The 19,196-nt window shown below is 40.5% G+C and overlaps 1 protein-coding gene across 2 annotated transcripts in view; it reads left to right on the top strand.

Annotated features, from left to right (window-relative positions):
* The first annotated feature begins 3,938 nt into the window (after positions 1 to 3,938).
* The window catches only part of jcada (junctional cadherin 5 associated a), a 28,698-nt gene continuing 13,440 nt past the window's right edge, over positions 3,939 to 19,196 (top strand). For both annotated transcript variants that reach the window (XR_011910194.1, XM_072378321.1), the window contains exons 1-2: positions 3,939 to 4,028; positions 18,207 to 18,723. Coding sequence is in view for 1 of the 2 variants with exons in the window: in XM_072378321.1 (XP_072234422.1) it covers positions 18,362 to 18,723 (362 nt within the window). In the remaining variant the exon portion in view is untranslated. The remainder of the gene's footprint in view (positions 4,029 to 18,206; positions 18,724 to 19,196) is intronic.

Consider the following 19,196-nt stretch of genomic DNA (forward strand, 5'->3'; position numbering starts at 1 on the left):
TTGAATTATTTTGAAATTAATTAATTGGATTTCATTGGATTATAATTACAATTAATTGACCTCCAACTGGCTTGAATTGGACTATATTATTTAAGTGCTTTGAGATTACATTTATTGTAATTTGGCGCTATATAAATAAAACTGAATTGAATTGAAATGTACCAAAATGCGTAAGCATATTTTCATTGTCATTTGCACCAAATAAACAGCCAAAATTCACGTACCTCCATTTCAATGTCAAATTTAGAAAAATGTGTTGGATTATGGGTATAACAAAAAGCTGAAGAGTCCATGGTTGAAGTGCACCCACTTTTTCTTTTACTTATGTGAGTAAAACACATTACTTTTCAGCATGCATCGTTGTGGTTTGAAGCTGTGAAGCAACAAGGATGAGCATAGCTGCAACAACCCAAACACACATCTCTTTGTTTAAATGTTTAAAGCATTTATTTCTCCCTTGGCGTTGATGCTGGATGACAGAAGGTGAAATCTAGCCTATATAGCCTCCCTCTCACACCTAGAGAGTCAAGATGTTGAACCAGGGAAATATAGAATTTGGGAGCGGCAACTGCAACAGCCCACAGAGGGCAATTCTATTTACAAAGCTCTAAAATTCCTAAACTCAAAACCACAGCAAAAAAAGCAATGATATAAGGATCTCTGTACCACATTTTACTGCACTGCATACATATGGCACACTGGAAAACAGACATGGCCATGGTGTTGGGAGTTGGTTGCAGTGCAGTACAGAGAGTGTACAATACAAAGATAGAGATGTGTACTGTACACATTGATCCACACTGAGACTCAGCAAATGCCAGCAAGTCACAGTCCAAATGAAGGTGCCCAAATCATAAGCACTTTTAAAACTACTGTAACACAACAGTTATGTCTACTTGTGTTGTTCTTGTCAAGTCCATCTCACTTTTCACAGTTTCTTCTTGTCTTAACATTTATTCCAGTCTTGAGTCATGACTTCTAAATCTAAATGCTTTATTCAGTTCACTAAATGTGCAACTAACTATAAAAATAGCACTGTCACTTAAACTCTAACAGGTCATTAAGGATGTTTTTCTTGATTTACCATGTGCTACAGGACATTTCAATCTACAACTAAAACAATAACTGGCTTTGCACGAAAACAAATAGTCATCTCGTATTTGATTCTGTGAAGTAGATTTTACATAAACACAACAACTGATGAAAACATGGCTATTAATATAAGCATTTAAAGTAATTTTGTGGTAAGCCAGTGTCAGCAGAAGTCTACCAACCCACCTTAATTTTAGGTATATTATAACACCTGTATCTATCCATCTGTCTATCTTTAGATAGATATACACACACACAAACATATATAGTACATTATAGGATATTAATGCACAGAATAGAATAGAATAGAATAGAAAAGAATAGAATAGAATAGAATAGAAAAATACTTTATTCATCCCCCAGTGGGGGAAATTCAAATTAGTCAAATAACTCAATTTTTTTTTAGATATTTACAATGATTGTATATTAGACAACAACACTACTACTACTACTAATAATAATAATAAATGACTAAATAAATTTAAAAAATTGATAAAAACATGTCAGCAGTCACTGTTAAAAAGCCTTATGGCTGTGGGGACAAAGGACCTCCTGAACCTCTCAGTCCTGCAGTGCAGACTGCAGCTGCTCCTCTGTCCTGCCAGGATGCTGTGGAGAGGATCTTTATTGTTCTCCAAAACAGAATATAATTTCCTCCTCATCCGTTGCTCCACCACAGCACTGAAAGGGTCTGGCCTTCTACCTACAAGAGAACTGGCCTTTTTCACCAGTTTGTCCAGGCGCCTACAGTTTTTGTCTGTTGTGAAACACCCCCTACAGACAACAGTATAGAACAGTGCACTCTGAATTATAGTGTGATAAAACATACACATCATGTCACTGCAGACATTGAAGGACCTGAGCTGTCTCAACCTAGTTGCTAGCTGACCAGCACAGTCCCTCAGAGTCCCTCAGAGGCCTTGGACAGACTCCATCTGGGCCTGCAGCCCTCCCTGACTAAAGTCTCCTGAGCTCAGCTTGCACCTCCTATAGTTAGACACAGAGGTTGTATCGGAGGGATGGTGACAGGAGTGATGTTGCTATCAATCATATAAATGGGGGTGGGGGTGCAGCTGGACAGAGGAGTGCTAGTGGTGGGAGTTGCTGCAGAGGTGGAGGTGCAGTTGGGCTCAGGATGCCTAGTGGTGGAAGCTGCCACACAGGTGGAGGTGCAGCTGGATTCAGGAGGCCTGGTGGTGGAAGCTGCCATAGAAGTGGAGGTACAGCTGGACAGAAGAAGCCTGTTGGTGAGAGTTGCTGCAGAGGTGGAGGTGCAGTTAGGCAGAGAAAGCTTGGCGATGCGAGTTGCCATTGAGATGGAAGTACAGCTGGGCAGTGGAAGCAGTATAGAGAAAACAGCTGTAGTGGTGGGGGTGGAGGGAGCAGCAGCAGAGGTGGAAAAAGCCACACTATAAAACCTGTTGTAATATTGGTTGAAAGTATTGGCTCTGTCCACATCACCTTCCACAGACTGACAGTTTTTCAGTCTGTGTCCAGTGATGGTCCTCATACCTCAAAACACTGGAATCACAGTGTAGTGTCCCTACAGAAGTTAATGTAGTCAGTGATGGTGCTGACCCTCCTATCCATGTCAATGTTCATTTCTTCTTCCTCCAGCAGTACAGCCCAGTCTATGACATAAAAGCAGTCTCTCAATGCATCACTAACCTCTGGTGACCACTTCCTGAAAGATCTGGTAGTAACAGGAAGTCTTTGTACACAAGGTCTGTATGTAGGTTGTAGGTAGTGGTGGAAGAGACACTGCCCAGTAAGCCTCCTTCACACTAGCAGAGAACAGATCTAATGTCTTTTCTCCACGTGTTGGACAGTCCACATACAGTACAAAGCCAGTCAGCCAGGAGGATAGAGAGACGTGGTCGGAATTAATTGCAATGAATGCCTCAGGATGCTGGGTCTGTATCCTAGCAACGGCGTCATGGATGACGTCACACGCCGATGCCGGTACCGCCCTCTGTGGAATGTAAACAACGATGACGACTGTCTATGGGAACTCTCTGGGCGCATAGAACACACGGACACATGGACATCATAGTCTCTACATGATGTCCTCCCCAGGACCTCCCCTGAACGGTCACATTGCGGGGGTTAATCCATTTCTGATTGAAAAACAATTAATCACTTTTTCACACAGGGCCATATAGGTTTGGATTGTTTTCCCCTTAATAATAAACAACTTAATTTAGAAACAGCATTTTGCGTTTACTTGTGTTATAGTTGTGTACAATTTAAATCTGATTGATGATCTGGAACATTTACCTGTGATAAACATACAAAAAATTTGAAAATCAGGAAGGGGGCAAACATTTTTTCCCACCACTGTGTATTCACGCGCACACACACGCACACTTGTGGATGAATATATGCCAAAAAATGTTTGATAACTTCATGGGTCTGGAAAGAATGTATTCACTGAAAAATGTGGAATTGGAAAAGTTTACCAACAAAAGGTGGTTTGAACTGGGAAATTATGTTAACATAATAAACTGTGGCCAGTTTTTCATAAGATAAGGTGAGCAGTTTTAGGAAGGCCAGTAAATATATTCTTATTTAGCTTTAAAAACTAAGGTATTTACCTGTGTATGTTACATAGGCTTTAACGTAGTTACATAAACACAGTCTATATTAATAATTTGTGATGTCAGTTGATCATAATCAGTGAGCAAAAATATGAGTTTTTCTGTGCTGTACGTGCATGGAAAAATAGATAACTAAATGGTGAAGCGGTAAGAATGAAGTGACCTAAATGCTGGGCTGTGCAGAATCCCTTCCTTCTAGTTAGAGAAGGGGGATGTTTCTACAGAGCTGTAATGTAGTAAGGAGGGGCTGTTCCCATAGCAGATCCCAGCTCAATCCATCCAGAGACGGCAGGGGATGAGCGCTGTGGACTAGGCAGCGAAGCAGGACGCATTTTACAGGTAAAAGTCGCTACAGTTCGAATAGTGCTTTATTTTCAACACATTTTCTTTTCTTGTTTAATGTTACAACACACGACGCGTCCAAAGAGAAGGGCTTATGCTGCTGTGAGGGAGCAGGGGTTGAGAGTCGCATCTGTTCAACATTCAACCTTTCCTGCGGTTCCTCAACTTGCAGCCGAACTGAGCCAGCTCCTTCGGCGTACTTCTTGTTTGTACCCGTTTTGCGTAAATAGGATCTTGTAAATGCCGTGACACTTCCTGGACACAGCATAAGAAGGTGGAGTAGATGGAGGTTGGTGAGCCCCTTTTTTGGCACTTGAAGCGTGTGCTTTAGTGACTGCCATTATTTTCTGACGCACTCCTATCAATTGAAGGTTAAAGATAGCTTATGTAGCTAGCCACACTACCGTTAGCCCTTCCATATTCCGCTCTGCTGTGAAAGAGAGGCCGAACTCCTTCGAAATTTCACAGCTGTATGTGTGTTTCCTTACGGCCGGGTGGATTTAGCCAGAGGAATGTAGAGACTGTTATTAAACGCTACAGACATGGCGTGTATTCGGCAGACATGTTGTGTTAAATAAAAAAGTTACTGATATCCAGTTTTAACTTGTATAATTGCTCTGCATTATGCCACAGCTTATTCACTTGTGTTTCCAACAGCAGTGTGGTCCGATGGAGACACTAAGTAGGCAGAGTAAAAAAAAAAGTACCATCACTGAAACCATCACTGAAATACAGTGACACACGTCGACATCAATCAAGGACCTTCATCCATCCTTTAATCGTAAAAATGGCATTTTTAACCCACACGCGTGGATTGCGGAACATTATACAGGCATATATTCGGACGGAATTTCGGGATTTCACCCACAAGTATAAACTGCGCACTCCGGGGCCATAACCTCGTATGATACGTTAGCAAGCTACCATGGAACCAACGGGGTTAGCATCATACCAAGCCCATCAATCATTTCATAACGATATGATGACACCAGTCAGGTCCTGTTACGTACAGCTCTCGGTTCTCCTCTGACCAGTTGGTGATGGAAATTAGCTGTAAATTGTTTTTAACTTTCGGCTACTTTGATGTTTGCATTTTTCACACCTGCAGCATTTTCGCATGTAGATGGCAATTGCGTGACCTCTCCGAGCCTCCTGCACGTAGTGTCTTACACAAATAAAATATAAGTCTTGTATTCGGTTTGCAGAAACTGGTAAATGATATGATTTATGTCCAATATTGAATGTCTTTAATGTCGTTAATTGTATTAAGATACTCTTCAAGGTTGGATGGTGTAAAAACACTGCACTGCTCATCACTCGCACCCCAAATGTTGACAATGGCTCAGAGGCTTTAATTTTAGAACTTCTTTCATGTGATGTTTTACTGGCACTTTGGGACCTCTAGAGGCCATATTGCCAAATCTTTTTCTGGCAGTTCAGTTTGAGATTTGTGTTATCGCTTATTACAGTGCTGCTCCTAAAAGATAGGATCTATAACATTTATCTAACCAGATCACTTCTATTTGATTGGTGAAGCCACTTTGGAAAGTGTTATTTTTAGTGTTTATGGAACTGCTGTTAACATTGTAAGGGATTGATCTGTTCCTCGCCACCAGTAGCTTTTATAGCTCTGGGAGCTTACATCAAAATATGTTAGTGAATGTTACCACAGATATTTTCTGATTTCCAGAGCAAGATGTTTTATTATTATTATTATTTATTTTTACATAAAATGTGAGAAAAGTATGTGTGAATGGGTGCATATGGGTTTTGTGGTTGGCTTTTCACACATCCTTGAGACTGAGATGATGTAGATACACAAGGCTGTGATACATGCCCTGAGATGGAAGGGTGTTGGTGACAGTATTAAGAAGGGAAGCAGCTCATTAATCTCGTTTAGCAGAAAGAGGAAAGGGTTGGTCAGCAAAAGTGGAGGGGCCCTCCATGGATTGCTATAGCTAAAGCCTTTGAAAGGCATTTGGTGTTTGCCCAGCGACAGGGATCCGCTCTAAGGTCTTGCTTGATGCACTCAGGAGGAAGAAGTTTGGTAGCTGTAACCATCCAAAGATGTGTAAAAGCTACTGATAAATGTGAGAGGTAGAATTTTAGGCTAATAATGGAATGAAACAAATGCACCTTGTATATTGTTGAATCCTGGATGTCCATTTGTTTTGGAGATGGCTGAAGCTGCTTACTTCATGATTGGTATGTGTCTGCTTTATGCAGATGTTGTGATGAAGACCTAGAGATAATCCTGGCCATTTATTTAGTTGTATTAGCAGTTTTCCACATTTATTAGGCTTTTAACTCAGCGGTATCATCTTGGAGAACCTTTTCATCCCACTGTAAGACCAACCAGACATCTGTCAGTATAATTCTATGAGCTCTGACACAGTTGATTTGTTAGTTACTATGATAAGGCATGAGTTGAAATCTGTGTTCATTAGACATGTTTAAGTTGCTTTGTTTACTACCTCCCCCTCCATAGTGCTGAGCAGGAGGCATGCAGAGTCTGCAGCTGATTAGCAGAAAGCCAGAGCGTGCTAACCCTTTGATCAGTCAGTACAGTTACATGCGCAGTTACTACGGTTACAGCTTGACTGGTCATTAAACTGGACCACCATCCTTGTATCAATATACATTCACTGGGGCAGAATTGAATCATGGACTGAAGTATTTGTCACACTGTGGACTGTGAATGAATGTTCAAGACATTCTTCAGCTTCTAACTCACTCTTGGGGAGATCACTGAATATGTAAGTGTAGCTAAATTCACTGCACAGAAGTCTTTAAGTTACTTCAATGGTAGTTTTGTCAGATGAGCCTGCAGTGACAATATCAGGATTTTATCAGAGCAGAGTAGCAGTGTGAAAATCTTTAAATGACTGGGAATTTTTCTGGTCTTAATGGACTGATTTTCACTCAGAATTTCAGATGTGTTTAGCCATCTGAAAAAAGAAAATATGTGAATAAATACAGGTTTATTAGAAATTTGGCTGTATTGTTATACACTCTATAATACACTCTATTTTTAGAAAAAGATGGAACTTTAATGTACAGAACACCAAGGCCCATTTGAGTATAGTTGAATATGCATGATGACGGATTTGATCCCCAACTGGATTATCTTATTGATTTTGTACTATTTCACTCAGACCTACATGTTTACATGCATTTTAAAAGTCCAGTATTGGTCAGACTAACACAACAATTTTTTTCCAGTGTCATGCAAAAGTGCTTGTTTCCTTGCCAATAAACCTTGCCACTGACATTTCTAGCAAGCCCCAGACCTTGACTGACACTAATTACATTAATTAAGCCAGTTTGGCAGGCCTGAAAACAGCAGGGGCTGGGAATAATTCAGCACAGGTGAAGCCAACAGTAATGCTTCACTTAGCAGATTAGCGTGCTTATTAAATGTTTTATTTCCCCCCCTCTCATATGAAATAATCACTGTCCCTTCACATACTACTATTGGATGCTCTCAGATGGAAAAAAGAAGATTTCATGTCAAATTGCTATGTTGTGGCAGAACTGTATGTGAGTGTGTGTGAAATACTGACACTGCATTAAACTTGGCTAAGCTGCTTCTTGACTGCCCGAAATAAGTCAGAATCACATAATCTAGTCTGTTCTGATAAGATGGAATACTACACCCACAAAACCAACTTTCCACCCTTCCTGCCTTTGATTTCTCTTTCGGTAGGGTCTGACAGTAACAGGTTTTGGACTGAAACAGTGCAAAGGGAATATCTTAGCTCCCCACATGTTACTGTCTGCGAGCTACCATTTACAAAACCAAAGCAACATTTGCCACGCAATATGCTCAAAAAATGAATGCAAAGGGGTGTTTTATGGCTAAATTCTTCCTTATGAGCTATTAGGCTCACAGTGCCTGTTGCTGCTTTGTCGAGGAGAGCATGCATTTGAGAGACAGCACAGAGGTTGCAAAGTGGTGATCGTAATGCTTTACATTGAATGCTAGAATCTTTGTTAAACAGATTCAACTGGGAATACTCTAATATAGACATATTAGTTTACAGTATTCCTTTTTTTTTGGCTTTAGTAGGTGATACTGTAATTGCACTAAACTATAGTCATTGGAGATCATTGGAATTTTTCTGATGGGTGGCAAATATCCAGAGGGCACATGACTCCTCCAATAATGTGCCTATAGTTATTATTGCTAAGTTATAATCCTACCAAATGTGGTCCATCAGGCTATTTATTGCTCAGCCTAAAACATACCTCCAACTTCTTTCCCTTGGACAAACAGGAGCCTGCAGAGAAACTGATTGGAAACATTTGTGACAACTTTCCGGTCTCTTCTGTCCCCACAACAACATACTTCCTCAGGAAGAGAGACAGCCCCTCCACTGGATGCTGTGATGCCACTTAGATAAACAGTCTGCAGAACATTGCTGTTTGCTAAGTGTGATGGGCTGTCAGCCCTCAGAAACTCCCATGCATGCACAGTTCTATCACATACAGCTCAAAGATTTGCCAAGTCCATACCCATATTGGTCAGTATGTATTTGTATTTCAGAATTATTTATTTTGTTTGATTTATTTATATGAGAGCCAGGTAAATCCAGATTTGTTTTGTAAAGGACTTCACTTAAGGGGGAATGTACTCTTAACATCAATTTCCTATTTAGCTTTTTTCAGGGCTCTCAATCGTCTTAGTATATTTTACACATGTTTTCATATTCTTTTCTGGCTAAATTATGCAGCTATTAGACATCTATTTTAGGTAAGTTACTGACATACTCCAATGCTGCAGCTCTTTCCATCCTGATGCCTGATGACTGATTCGAGTAAGTGGAGTCCTTGGTTAGGACACCGTGTTAAATGTAAACAAAAACGGAATGCAATGCAAAAATTTGCAAATCTAGTAGTAATAGTAAAATCCTGTCAATGTTGCATGTCAAGGTGCTTGTCTCAAAGCTAATTAGGCAATCCACAGTTGTATTTGAGTTACATCGATTGTCATGGTCTTTGGGTTTCTGTGTTGTGGGTTTGGATGTCTTTTGGTTTCTTGGTTTTTCGATGTTCTAGGTTTCCTTTTCGTCATCAGTTTGCTTCTCGCTCTTTAGTTTCCCTGCATTCTGTGTTATTTTGAAGACTTTGCTGATTAGTTTAATTCTTGTTCAACACCTGGTTTTAAGTTGCTGATTGCTTAATCAACTCCCAGTCAGTCATTGTGATTTTCTGTTTGTAGTTTGTTATTGCTGCCTCGGCAGCGTCTTTAGTTCTGTTTGATTAAAGGCATTGTAATTCTTCCCTGCCTGTCTTCGCCTCCTCCTCCTGTAGTACTACTTTTGTGTCCCTTTTCTTCCAAGCTCATACTATTGTTAACCCGATTCTTTCATTGGAAGCTCAAGAACAAGCAGGAGAAATCTTAAATCAAACAAAGTATTTATTAGAGGTCACAGGTAAAGTTTGGCAGCACTGAACTTGGAGTGACAGAGCTCTCACAGGAAATCCGTCCCTGATATCCAGAAATATTTCAGGTTGTACTTAGACGTGACCGAGTATAATTGGCCAGTTATTAGTGACATGAGCAGGCCAACCACCGTCCTCGTCATGTTGTTTGGATGTGATAAACAACGTGTGTGTGAGTGTTGTTTTAGGCGTATATCTAATGTAACAATCCTGTCTGACAGGACAGAGAAGCTTCATCTATCCCCATTATTTAGTCCAGTTATGCCGTCTTAAAGTCTTGGACCATTCAAGGACATACATTGCGTATTATGAGCAGAGTGGAGAAGTACAAAGAAAAATACAGAATATGAATACCTAATGTCTAAAACAAAGCCAATTAAAACAAGCGCCTTGCAAACTGAGAACCAGTCTCTTTGGAGATGAGAGTTAGATAGAGTTAAGCTCCATAAAACCATTAACTGGTTAAAGTGCAGAAAGGCAGTTCTTAAAAACTAAACTTTTAAATTAAAAAGATAATATTTTTAGAAAGCCAGATCCACCAAGAGCATTTTTTCATGGTCTTGGATCCAGTTATTTGCCAACTTTTCTGGGGTTCGTACCTTAAACCATTTTACAGATTACTTTTTTTCTTAATCTGTATAAGACAAGTAGAGTTACACAAATGCAAAGATGCAAAATAAATGTAAGGCTATATAAGGCTGCCACATCTCTCTAAAAGTATTATAATCTTTCTTGAGTGTATATGTAATTTTTTCAAGTGGAACACAGCTATTCATTTCTGAAACCCATCGTCCTATAGAAAGTTGGGAGTCCGACTTCCACGTCATGACGATACACTTCCTGGCAACACACAAGGCCAATGAAAAAAATGTCTTTTGAACTTTTCTTGATCGTGCGTCAATATTTGTAGTATCTCCTAATAAGCAGGTTTGAGGATCCAATGGGAGATGCACTCCGAGAAGCTTTGTCACGATGTCAGAAAAATCATGCCAGAATGTGTTAAGATTTGTGCATAACCAAGTGCAGTGCAGGAATGAGCCCTCCTCTACACTACATCTAAAACACAAGCTGGAAATCTCAGGTTTCTATTTATGCAATTTCTGTGGCGTAAGATAGGTTTGATGGAGAAAATTATAATAGGTCAGTCTGTATCTGGAGTTAATAGTGGCATTTAAACCTTTATGACATAATTCAGACCAGAGCTCTGTACCCATTGTCACACCCAAGTCAGACTCCCATTTCTCTCTTGATTTATGTAAACCTGGTTTTGGAGCGTCATCCATCAAGAGAGAGTACACTTTTGAGATAAGACGAGGTGTGCTACCCTCATGAAGCAGTCTTTCCAGACCAGTGAGCGTGGGTAAAGTAATTTCAGATCCCAAAACAGATTAAAGAAATGATCTTAACAGTAAATAACAAAAAAAGTTTCTCTTTGGCAATATTTTCATAGAGAATATTACATGAGTGAGTTTAAATAGCAGCTTTCCAACTAGGGCTATAGCGATACACTAATCTCATGATATGATACGATACGATACACGACATTCAGCCAACGATTCGATACGATTTTATACAATTCTATACGATTTAATACACATAATTTTCTGAAAGATTTTAAAGGGACAGTGGGATTTGACATGAATCGTTGATTCTTTGATTGGACTGGTGGTCCGTCCTTTGAACCGGACAACACCGCCAGACAAACGGAAACAAACAAACATGTCACAAATGTGTCTTCAGCGTATGCAGACTCGTGTTTATGTTGTGAATATTACATCTTCAACCTGCTTGTTTTTCTTGCTAAATACCATATGCACAAATCCAAATTCTCTAATCACAATCCATCTTTTTTTCATTTTTAAGGTGCTCAAACAATACATTACAACAATCCTACATTCTATAAACAGAAAAGCCATCAAAACCACTGAGCTATGCACTTTATATAACATTTTTATGAACTAATTTATCACTGTTTTGTGACCCCCCTGGCATTGTTTTGTATTATGTTAATGTTCTGTGTTTTCGCTAATTGTAACATCTGACAATAAAGTTTGCTAAAAATAAATAATAAAAAAGAAATAAATTGATACTTGCGGATGAAAAATTTATACTTTATCGGGAGACAAAATATCAATATATATTGCGGTATCGATAAAATCGTTCAGCCCTATTTCCTACTGACAATGCAGCAAGTATGACTTCATCAAGGGAATAACATCAGAAGATGCATACTGGAAATCCTTATCCTTAATGTTATCTCTCACCAGTCCTTCACACTAATAGTCCTAGTTATTTTTTGGACAGAAAGCAACTATTTAAACGCATATGTTTACTTATATAATTTATAAGGGTTTATTTACCCTTTACACCCTGAGAAGGGGTTCTCTGTATTGTAGCTGCTACTGTATTGCCTTCATCCACCATTTCATTTCTCAGTTCTCAGTCAGTTGCATCGTATTTGGTAGTTTTTAGAACATGTTTAGTCATATCACTGTTAGTAACATGATTGTATAAGACTGATATTCATGGGACGTTGGGACTTTTTTTTCTAAAGTGTCTCTGGTGTATAATGGCAAAGGCTGTACAGCATTGTCTGACTGTCATACAGCTTTTCCTAACTGAATTTGAATTTCTCTTTCATGTTGGCTGGCATCTCTCCTACAGCTTCCTCCTCTAGCTCTCCTTGGCTCTCCCTGATCTTCACTTTGAAGACTCCCTGGATTCTCCTCTTCTGATTGTTGAGAAGGGCTTTGATGTCTTTTGTCACCCATGGCTTTTTATTTGGGTAACAATGAACAGTCTCGGCTGGCACCGTGGTGTCCACACAGAAGTTTCTGTAGTCTGTGATACACTGTGAGCCCATCAATGTCCTCCCCGTGTGGCTCACAGAGTGCTTGCTCGTCTGTCACCTCAAAACAGGTCTGAAGTGTCTCCCAAACCTCCTCTGACCATCTCCTCACTGGCCTTTTGGTCAGCGGCTGATTTTTCACCAGAGTCACGTTGTAGGGTTTAAGGGGAATCAAGTTGTGATCAGACTTTCCTAGAGAGGGGGGAAGCTGTATACATCCTTAGCGTTAGCATACAGCAAGTCCAAGGTCCTCTCCTCTCGAGTAGGACAGTTCGCATACTGTTTGATAATGGGTAGTGTTGTTACCAAGCTGATATGGTTGAAATCACCCGAGAAAGCGATGAAGTAGACTGCATGACGTCACATGCCGCAGTCGGGTTGGCAGGGGGAATAAAGCACATCAGGCTGCACTCCTGATACTCCCTCTGACCCCTGGATTGTGTCGTTAGCTCATCAATCTTATTTGTGATTGACCTCGCACTGCCCATGGTGGTTGCCTCTGCAGTTTTGTGCCCCCATCTCCTCCTCCGCTGTTTCAGTCCTCCTCTGCATCCCCTGTGGGTCCGTCACTGTATCTCTTTGAGGATGTATGTTGACCCTTTCTCCATGCTGGCTGGTTTCAGGACGATCAGCTGATCCTTGGTGTGTACAATCCTAGCATAGAGTTGTTGTGCAGTGACACACCTACAGTGTGAAAAAACGGTCTCCACCAGCATTTTTAATTTAAATTCAATTCAATTCAGTTTTATTTCTATAGCGCCAAATTACAACAGTTGTCATCTCAAGGCACTTAATTAATATAGTCCAATTCAAGCCAATTGGAATTCAATTCATTGTAATCATAATCCAATGAAATCCAATGAATTAATTTCAAAATGATCCAATTCATTCATATAGAGCCAATTCAAAAAACAATATCCAAGCTAACGAAACCAACAGATTGCACTGAAACTTGTCCTCAGTCCAATCTCCCGTCCTGAGCGTGCCTGTGGCGACTGTGGAAAGGAACGACTCCCTTTTAACAGGAAGAAACCTCTGGCAGAACCAGACTCAGGAAGGGTGGCCATCCGCCTCCATCAGCTGGGGTTTGAAAAGACAGAAAAGAGGGGGAAAAAACACCATAACACCATTCAAAGGATACCTGTTGGAACAGGGAAACACAAGTTAATAACCACAATAATGTCACATGTACATAATATCATTTGAGAAAGTAAACGGGGGGTGGGGGGGGGGAGAGAGAGCAAAGTGAGGAAAGGTGTGACAGACGAGGTCCCCCAGCAGTCTAAGCTTAACTATGGCATGTTTCAGGGTCACCTGAGCCATCCCTAATTATAAGCTTTATAAAAAAGGAAAGTTTTAACCCTAATCTTAAAAGTGGAAAGGGTGTTTGCTTCCCGGACATTTACTGGCAGTTTATTCCACAAGAGAGGGGCCTGATAACTGAAGGCTCTACCTCCCATTCTACTTTTAGAAACTCTGGGAACAACAAGTAAACCTGCAGTTTGGGAGCGAAGTGCTCTTTTAGGAAAATATCTTACAATGAGATCTTTAAGATATGATGGAGCTCGGTCATTAAGAGCTTTATATGTGAGGAGAAGAATCTTAAATTCTATTCTGATTTTAACAGGGAGCCAATGAAGAGAAGCTAAAACTGGAGAAACATGATCTCTCCTGTTAGTTCTCATCAGAACTCTGGCTGCAGCATTTTGGATTTTTTTCAGCGTTAGAAATGCCATGTGTAGCGTGTGATCTTGACAACTTGTAATGCGTGTGTCTCACGCTCATTGCGTGAGACTTGAGAGCCCTGTACACCGCCATGTCTTACCAGTCACTCTACTGTCATTTATCATTTCCGTCGGGTACCCAAAATACTGCCAAACAAACGATTTAAAAGTGGCGGGGGCATCTTCAATGGTAATACCGGTATTTTCCGACATCATTCTGGCTGCTTGCTGCTTCCCCTCCTTCTCCTCTTACTCTTTTCCTTCTCCTTCTTTAGGTTCTGGAAGGCTAGACGTAGCAAAGGCACATTACTGCCCCCACAGGTTACAAATTCAAGTTTGGATAGCTTACAAATCTTGCAAGACAGATTTTTAACGCAACGAGAAATATCGTCGAATTTAATCTCATGGGATGTTGTAGTACGAGATCTGGTACCAGATAAATTCTGGTAAAAAAAATCACCAAGGTTCCTCACTGTAGTAGGAGAAGCCAAGGAAACACCATCTAGAGTAACTATACAATTAGACAATTTCTCCCTGAAGCGCTCAGGTCCAAAGAGAACAACTTAAGTTTTGTCTGAATTTAAAAGCAGACAGTTCTGAGTCATCCTGGTCTTTATGTCTTTAAGACATGCTTGTAGTCTGACCAACCTAATTGTTTCATAGATAAGTACAGCTGAGTATCATCAGCATAGCAATGGCAATTTATGCCATGCTGTCTGATAATGTTACCTAATGGAAGCATGTATAAAGTAAAAAGAATCTGTCCAAGCACAGAACCCTGAGGAACTCCATGACTTACTCTGGTGTGTGAGGAAGATTCTTCATTTACAAGAACAAACTGGAATCTATCAGATAAATATGACTTAAATCAGCCTAATGCAGTTTCTTTAATCCCAATAATATGTTCAAGTCTCTGTAACAGAATGCTGTGATCGATCGTATCAAATGCAGCACTGAGATCCAACAGGACAAGCACAAACACAAGTCAGCTATCAGAGGAGATTATTGGTAACTTTCACCAGTGCTGTTTCTGTGCTATGATGCACTCTGAATCCTGACTGAAACTCTTCAGACAGATTACTTGGACTCTTTGTTAGCCTGGCAACAGTGCTGAAAAGAAACCTGGGATTATTCTTGTTCTCTTCTATCAATAATGAATAATAAGCAGTTCTGGCTTCATGAAGTGCTTTCTTATACATTATTAAACTATCTTTCCAGACTAATTGAGACTCTTCTAAATTAGAGGAACACCACTGTCTCTCCAGCTTTCTTGCAGTCTGCTTTAACGCACGCAGCTGTCAATTATACCAAGGAGCCAACCTCTTCTGACTGATTACCTTCCTTTTCAGAGGGGCAACATTGTCCAGTGTTGTACGCATTGAAGCTATAGTGCTGTCAACAAGAGAGTCAAGTTCTACTGGAGTAAAATTTAGGTAGCCGTCCTCTGTCATATCAGCACATGGCAGTGAAGAAAAGGATGATGAAATCAACTCTTTAAATCTGGTTACAGCATTCTCTGATGGACACCTTCTATATGTAAAATTCTTCTCCGAAGCCGTATAGTCAAAAGTTATTAAAAAATGGTCAGACAAGACAGGATTTTGAGGGAACACTGTTAACTGTTCACTCTCAATGCCATAAGTCAGCACAAGGTCAAGGGTATGATTAAGGCAGTGAGTAGGTCTGTGAACACTGAGAAAATCCAATAGAGTCTAAAATAAAATTAAAGTTAATATTTAGGCTGTCATTTTCAACATCTACATGAATATTATAGTCACCCACTACAATGACTTTATCTGTACTCAGCACTAACTGTGATAAAAACTCTGAGAATTCAGACAGAAACTCAGAATAAGGGCCAGGTGGACGATACACAAAAACAAACATAAGAGGTTTTTGTGATTTCCACTTTGGGTGGGAAAAACTGAGAATCAAAAGAGCTAAAACTAATCTTGGGTCTCGGACTGATTAGTAACCCTGATCTAAAGATAGCTGCCACTCCTCCTCCTCTGCCTGTGGTTAGAGGAACATGAACATTTAAATAGTCAAAGGGAGTTTATTAATGCTAACATGATCCTCCTGCTGCAGCCAGGTTTCTGTAAGACAAAATATATCAATATGATGATCACAAATCAAATCATTCACCAACAGAGACTTCGAAAGGAGAGATATAATATTCAGCAAACCACATTTAGTAGTTTGATGTTTTTGTTAAGTTAAATTTTTTGTTTTAAATTTTTTTTGCACAAGAGGATTTGCTCCTTTTGTGTTTTTTGATTCGGGGGGTAGCAGCAGGTAGGAATTTGCAGAGAAGTGTGTAAAGACTACAACTCTGCATCCTGGTCTCAACCCTGGGTTGTCATGTTTTTGGATGACTAATAAATTCGTCCATATTTCTAGAAATGAGAGCCGCTCCTTCCAAAGTGGGATGGATGCCGTCTCTCCTCATCAGACCAGGTTTTCTCCAGAAAGATTGCCAATTATCTATGTAGCCCACGTTGTTTGCTGGACACCATCTAGACAACCAGTGATTGAAGGAGGACATACGGCTAAACATGTCATCACTGGTCAGATTTGGCAGGGGTCCAGAGAAAACTACGGAGTCCGACATTGTTTTGGCAAAATTGCACACCGATGCAACATTAATTTTAGTGACCTCCGATTGGCGTAACCAGGTGTCATTACCGCCGACGTGAATAACTATTTTACTGTATTTATGCTTATCCTGAGCCAGCAGTTTTGAATAGGATTCTATGTCGCCTGCTCTGGCCCCTGGAATACATTTGACTATGGTTGCTGGTGTCACTAATGACAAGTTTATGACTATAGAGCTGCCAATTACCAGGGTTTTGTCCTTAGCGGGTGTGTCGCTGAGTGGAGAAAATCTATTTGAAACGTGGACAGGTTGATGGTGAACCACGGGCTTGACTTTAGGACTTTATGACTCCTCTTTCTGACAGTCACCCAGCCACTCTGAGGTTCCGGCTGCTCGAATCCGCTAGGAGACTACTAATAGAGCTAGCTAGGCTAGTTGGCTTCGCACTGGCTAAAGGGGCCTGCCTCGCTATCGGGTGGTTTTCAACAGTGCAGAGCCGAGCTTCCAATTCAAATAACCTCGTCTCCAAAACTACAAAAAGACTACATTTGTTACATGTGCCATTACCACTAAAGGAGGCAGAGGAGTAACTAAACATCTGAAACACGGAGCAGGTGAAAGCAGCAGATGGAGGAAGAGAACTGGTAGCCATGCTAAGCTAGAGAACCAGACACACCGCTAAAAAGTGAAAAATAAAGACTAAAGGTCTGTCAGAGTGAGCATTAGAATATAACAAGTATGCAATAGTTAACTATGCAAGATGTGTAAATTATAGGGAGAAATAAGGTGATCATTAGTAGTTCAAGAGGAGCAAGAAATGTCACAGTACACACACAAGGTAACAGGAAGTGATGCAATTTGTCTTACAGCAAAGCAAAGTCGCTTAGAGAGGGCATAGCTTAAATAAGTTACTTAGAAAAAGTGATGATAGAAAAAACAAAGGTAAAGAGTTAGAAAATAACAGAAAAAGGTAGGAGCAACAGGCAGCACGCACAGTGGCACATGCACTAATGAGCTTTAGTTCTAGAATGGTCCTGCACTAGTGACAGCCTGCTACAGCAGCTCTGGACATATTGTGTCTGTCTTTGTTTTAAGATCTGTTGAGATTTTCTAATGAGCTTTTTACTGTGAAAACACTGATTTCTGGAACATTTTCCTATGCTGGTGTGGATGCTGTGCTGCTTGAATGATTTCTGCTGTTAACTTTTTAAAATCTGTTATGATGTGTAACCATGACAAGATCCCTTGATAATCATGGGAAGTATGAGATTGCTAGTGGATAAAATAAACAAGCCTGGCGCCCTGACAAGGATACAGACACAGGCTGCAGACAGAGTGGTAACAGTGAAGGTGAACGTATCACCTTCATTTTTATTTTTTGGGATTTCTAAAAAAGTTTTATAGATCAATTGATCTTACTCGTTCAGCCAGTGTTTGATACCACTGAACACCAAATTAAATGAAGAAGGGGAGGGGGAGGGAATGGCTGGTTGGGAAGGCTTTTCTCTAAAATCCTCTCTCTTTCTTGTATATTTATGCCATCCCTCTCTGTTTTTCCCCAGTGATGGCCTTGCTTGTGTAGCTGTGCCAGTGAACCTGCTTCTGCACAAAGGGAAGAAGCAGAGACGCCCCACCAATCAATATATCTTCTTCTCTTTCTCAAAAAAAAGAAAAAAGGTTGTGAGAGGAAAAACAAACTACATAAACAAATGCAACCATGTACAGCGTTGAGGACCTCCTGATCTCTCATGGATACAAGCTGCCCAGGCATAACATCTCCTCCACACCTACCCCTACCCCAGAGCGTCCTTCCTCATCCCTCCAGCCTCCCTTATCTTTACCACCATCCTACAGTGAACACCATGAAATACTGGAGAACAGGCCTCGCCCAAGGACAGTGAATGGCTATGAAAGAAGCCTTTTGGTGCCCTTTGGAAACAGTGGTATGAGGGAGCCCCAAGTGTACAGCTGTCCCAACAACAATCAGCCTCAGAACAGAAGCCAGTTGAAACAGGAGAGCGAGAACCAAGGTCATACTGACAACCATTCCTTAGGAGAGTCGCTGACCTCAGACAGTGGGTAAGATGTGATCTGTGCTGTACCAACAGAGTGGTGATGTGCTCCTGTCCAATCAACTCTTTTGCATGGCCTTTCCTGTTTGTAGTTTCACTTTCTGTTTTTTTGACTGATGACACAATAGCTCGCTGTTAAGTTGTTTCATGATTCATGAAATGAAATAATTAATCAAGGAGTGTTGCTTGGGGTTATTACTTAATATATTTAATGGAGCTACCAAACACTGCTACTCATCTTAGTCCCTCGCCTCTGCTTTTCCCTTTGTGCATAACTTCCTGTCTTTTTTCCTCTCTCCTCTTTTTACTTAAATCTTAAGCAACAGAGAAGGGATATTTTATTTTGTCTTAATCTCTAACATGAGATGACAGAAGTTCTAAACTTTTGGTCAAACCCGTCTTATGCTCGCAGGTTGCCAGGTTTATTTAGGATACCCACTTCCTCATTCTATAGCCAATATACCTGAGTGGCTTCCACTG

Source organism: Leuresthes tenuis, unplaced genomic scaffold (genome assembly GCF_036924035.1).
Source record: "Leuresthes tenuis unplaced genomic scaffold, fLeuTen1.0.hap1 SCAF_24, whole genome shotgun sequence".
Taxonomy (NCBI): Eukaryota; Metazoa; Chordata; class Actinopteri; order Atheriniformes; family Atherinopsidae; genus Leuresthes; species Leuresthes tenuis.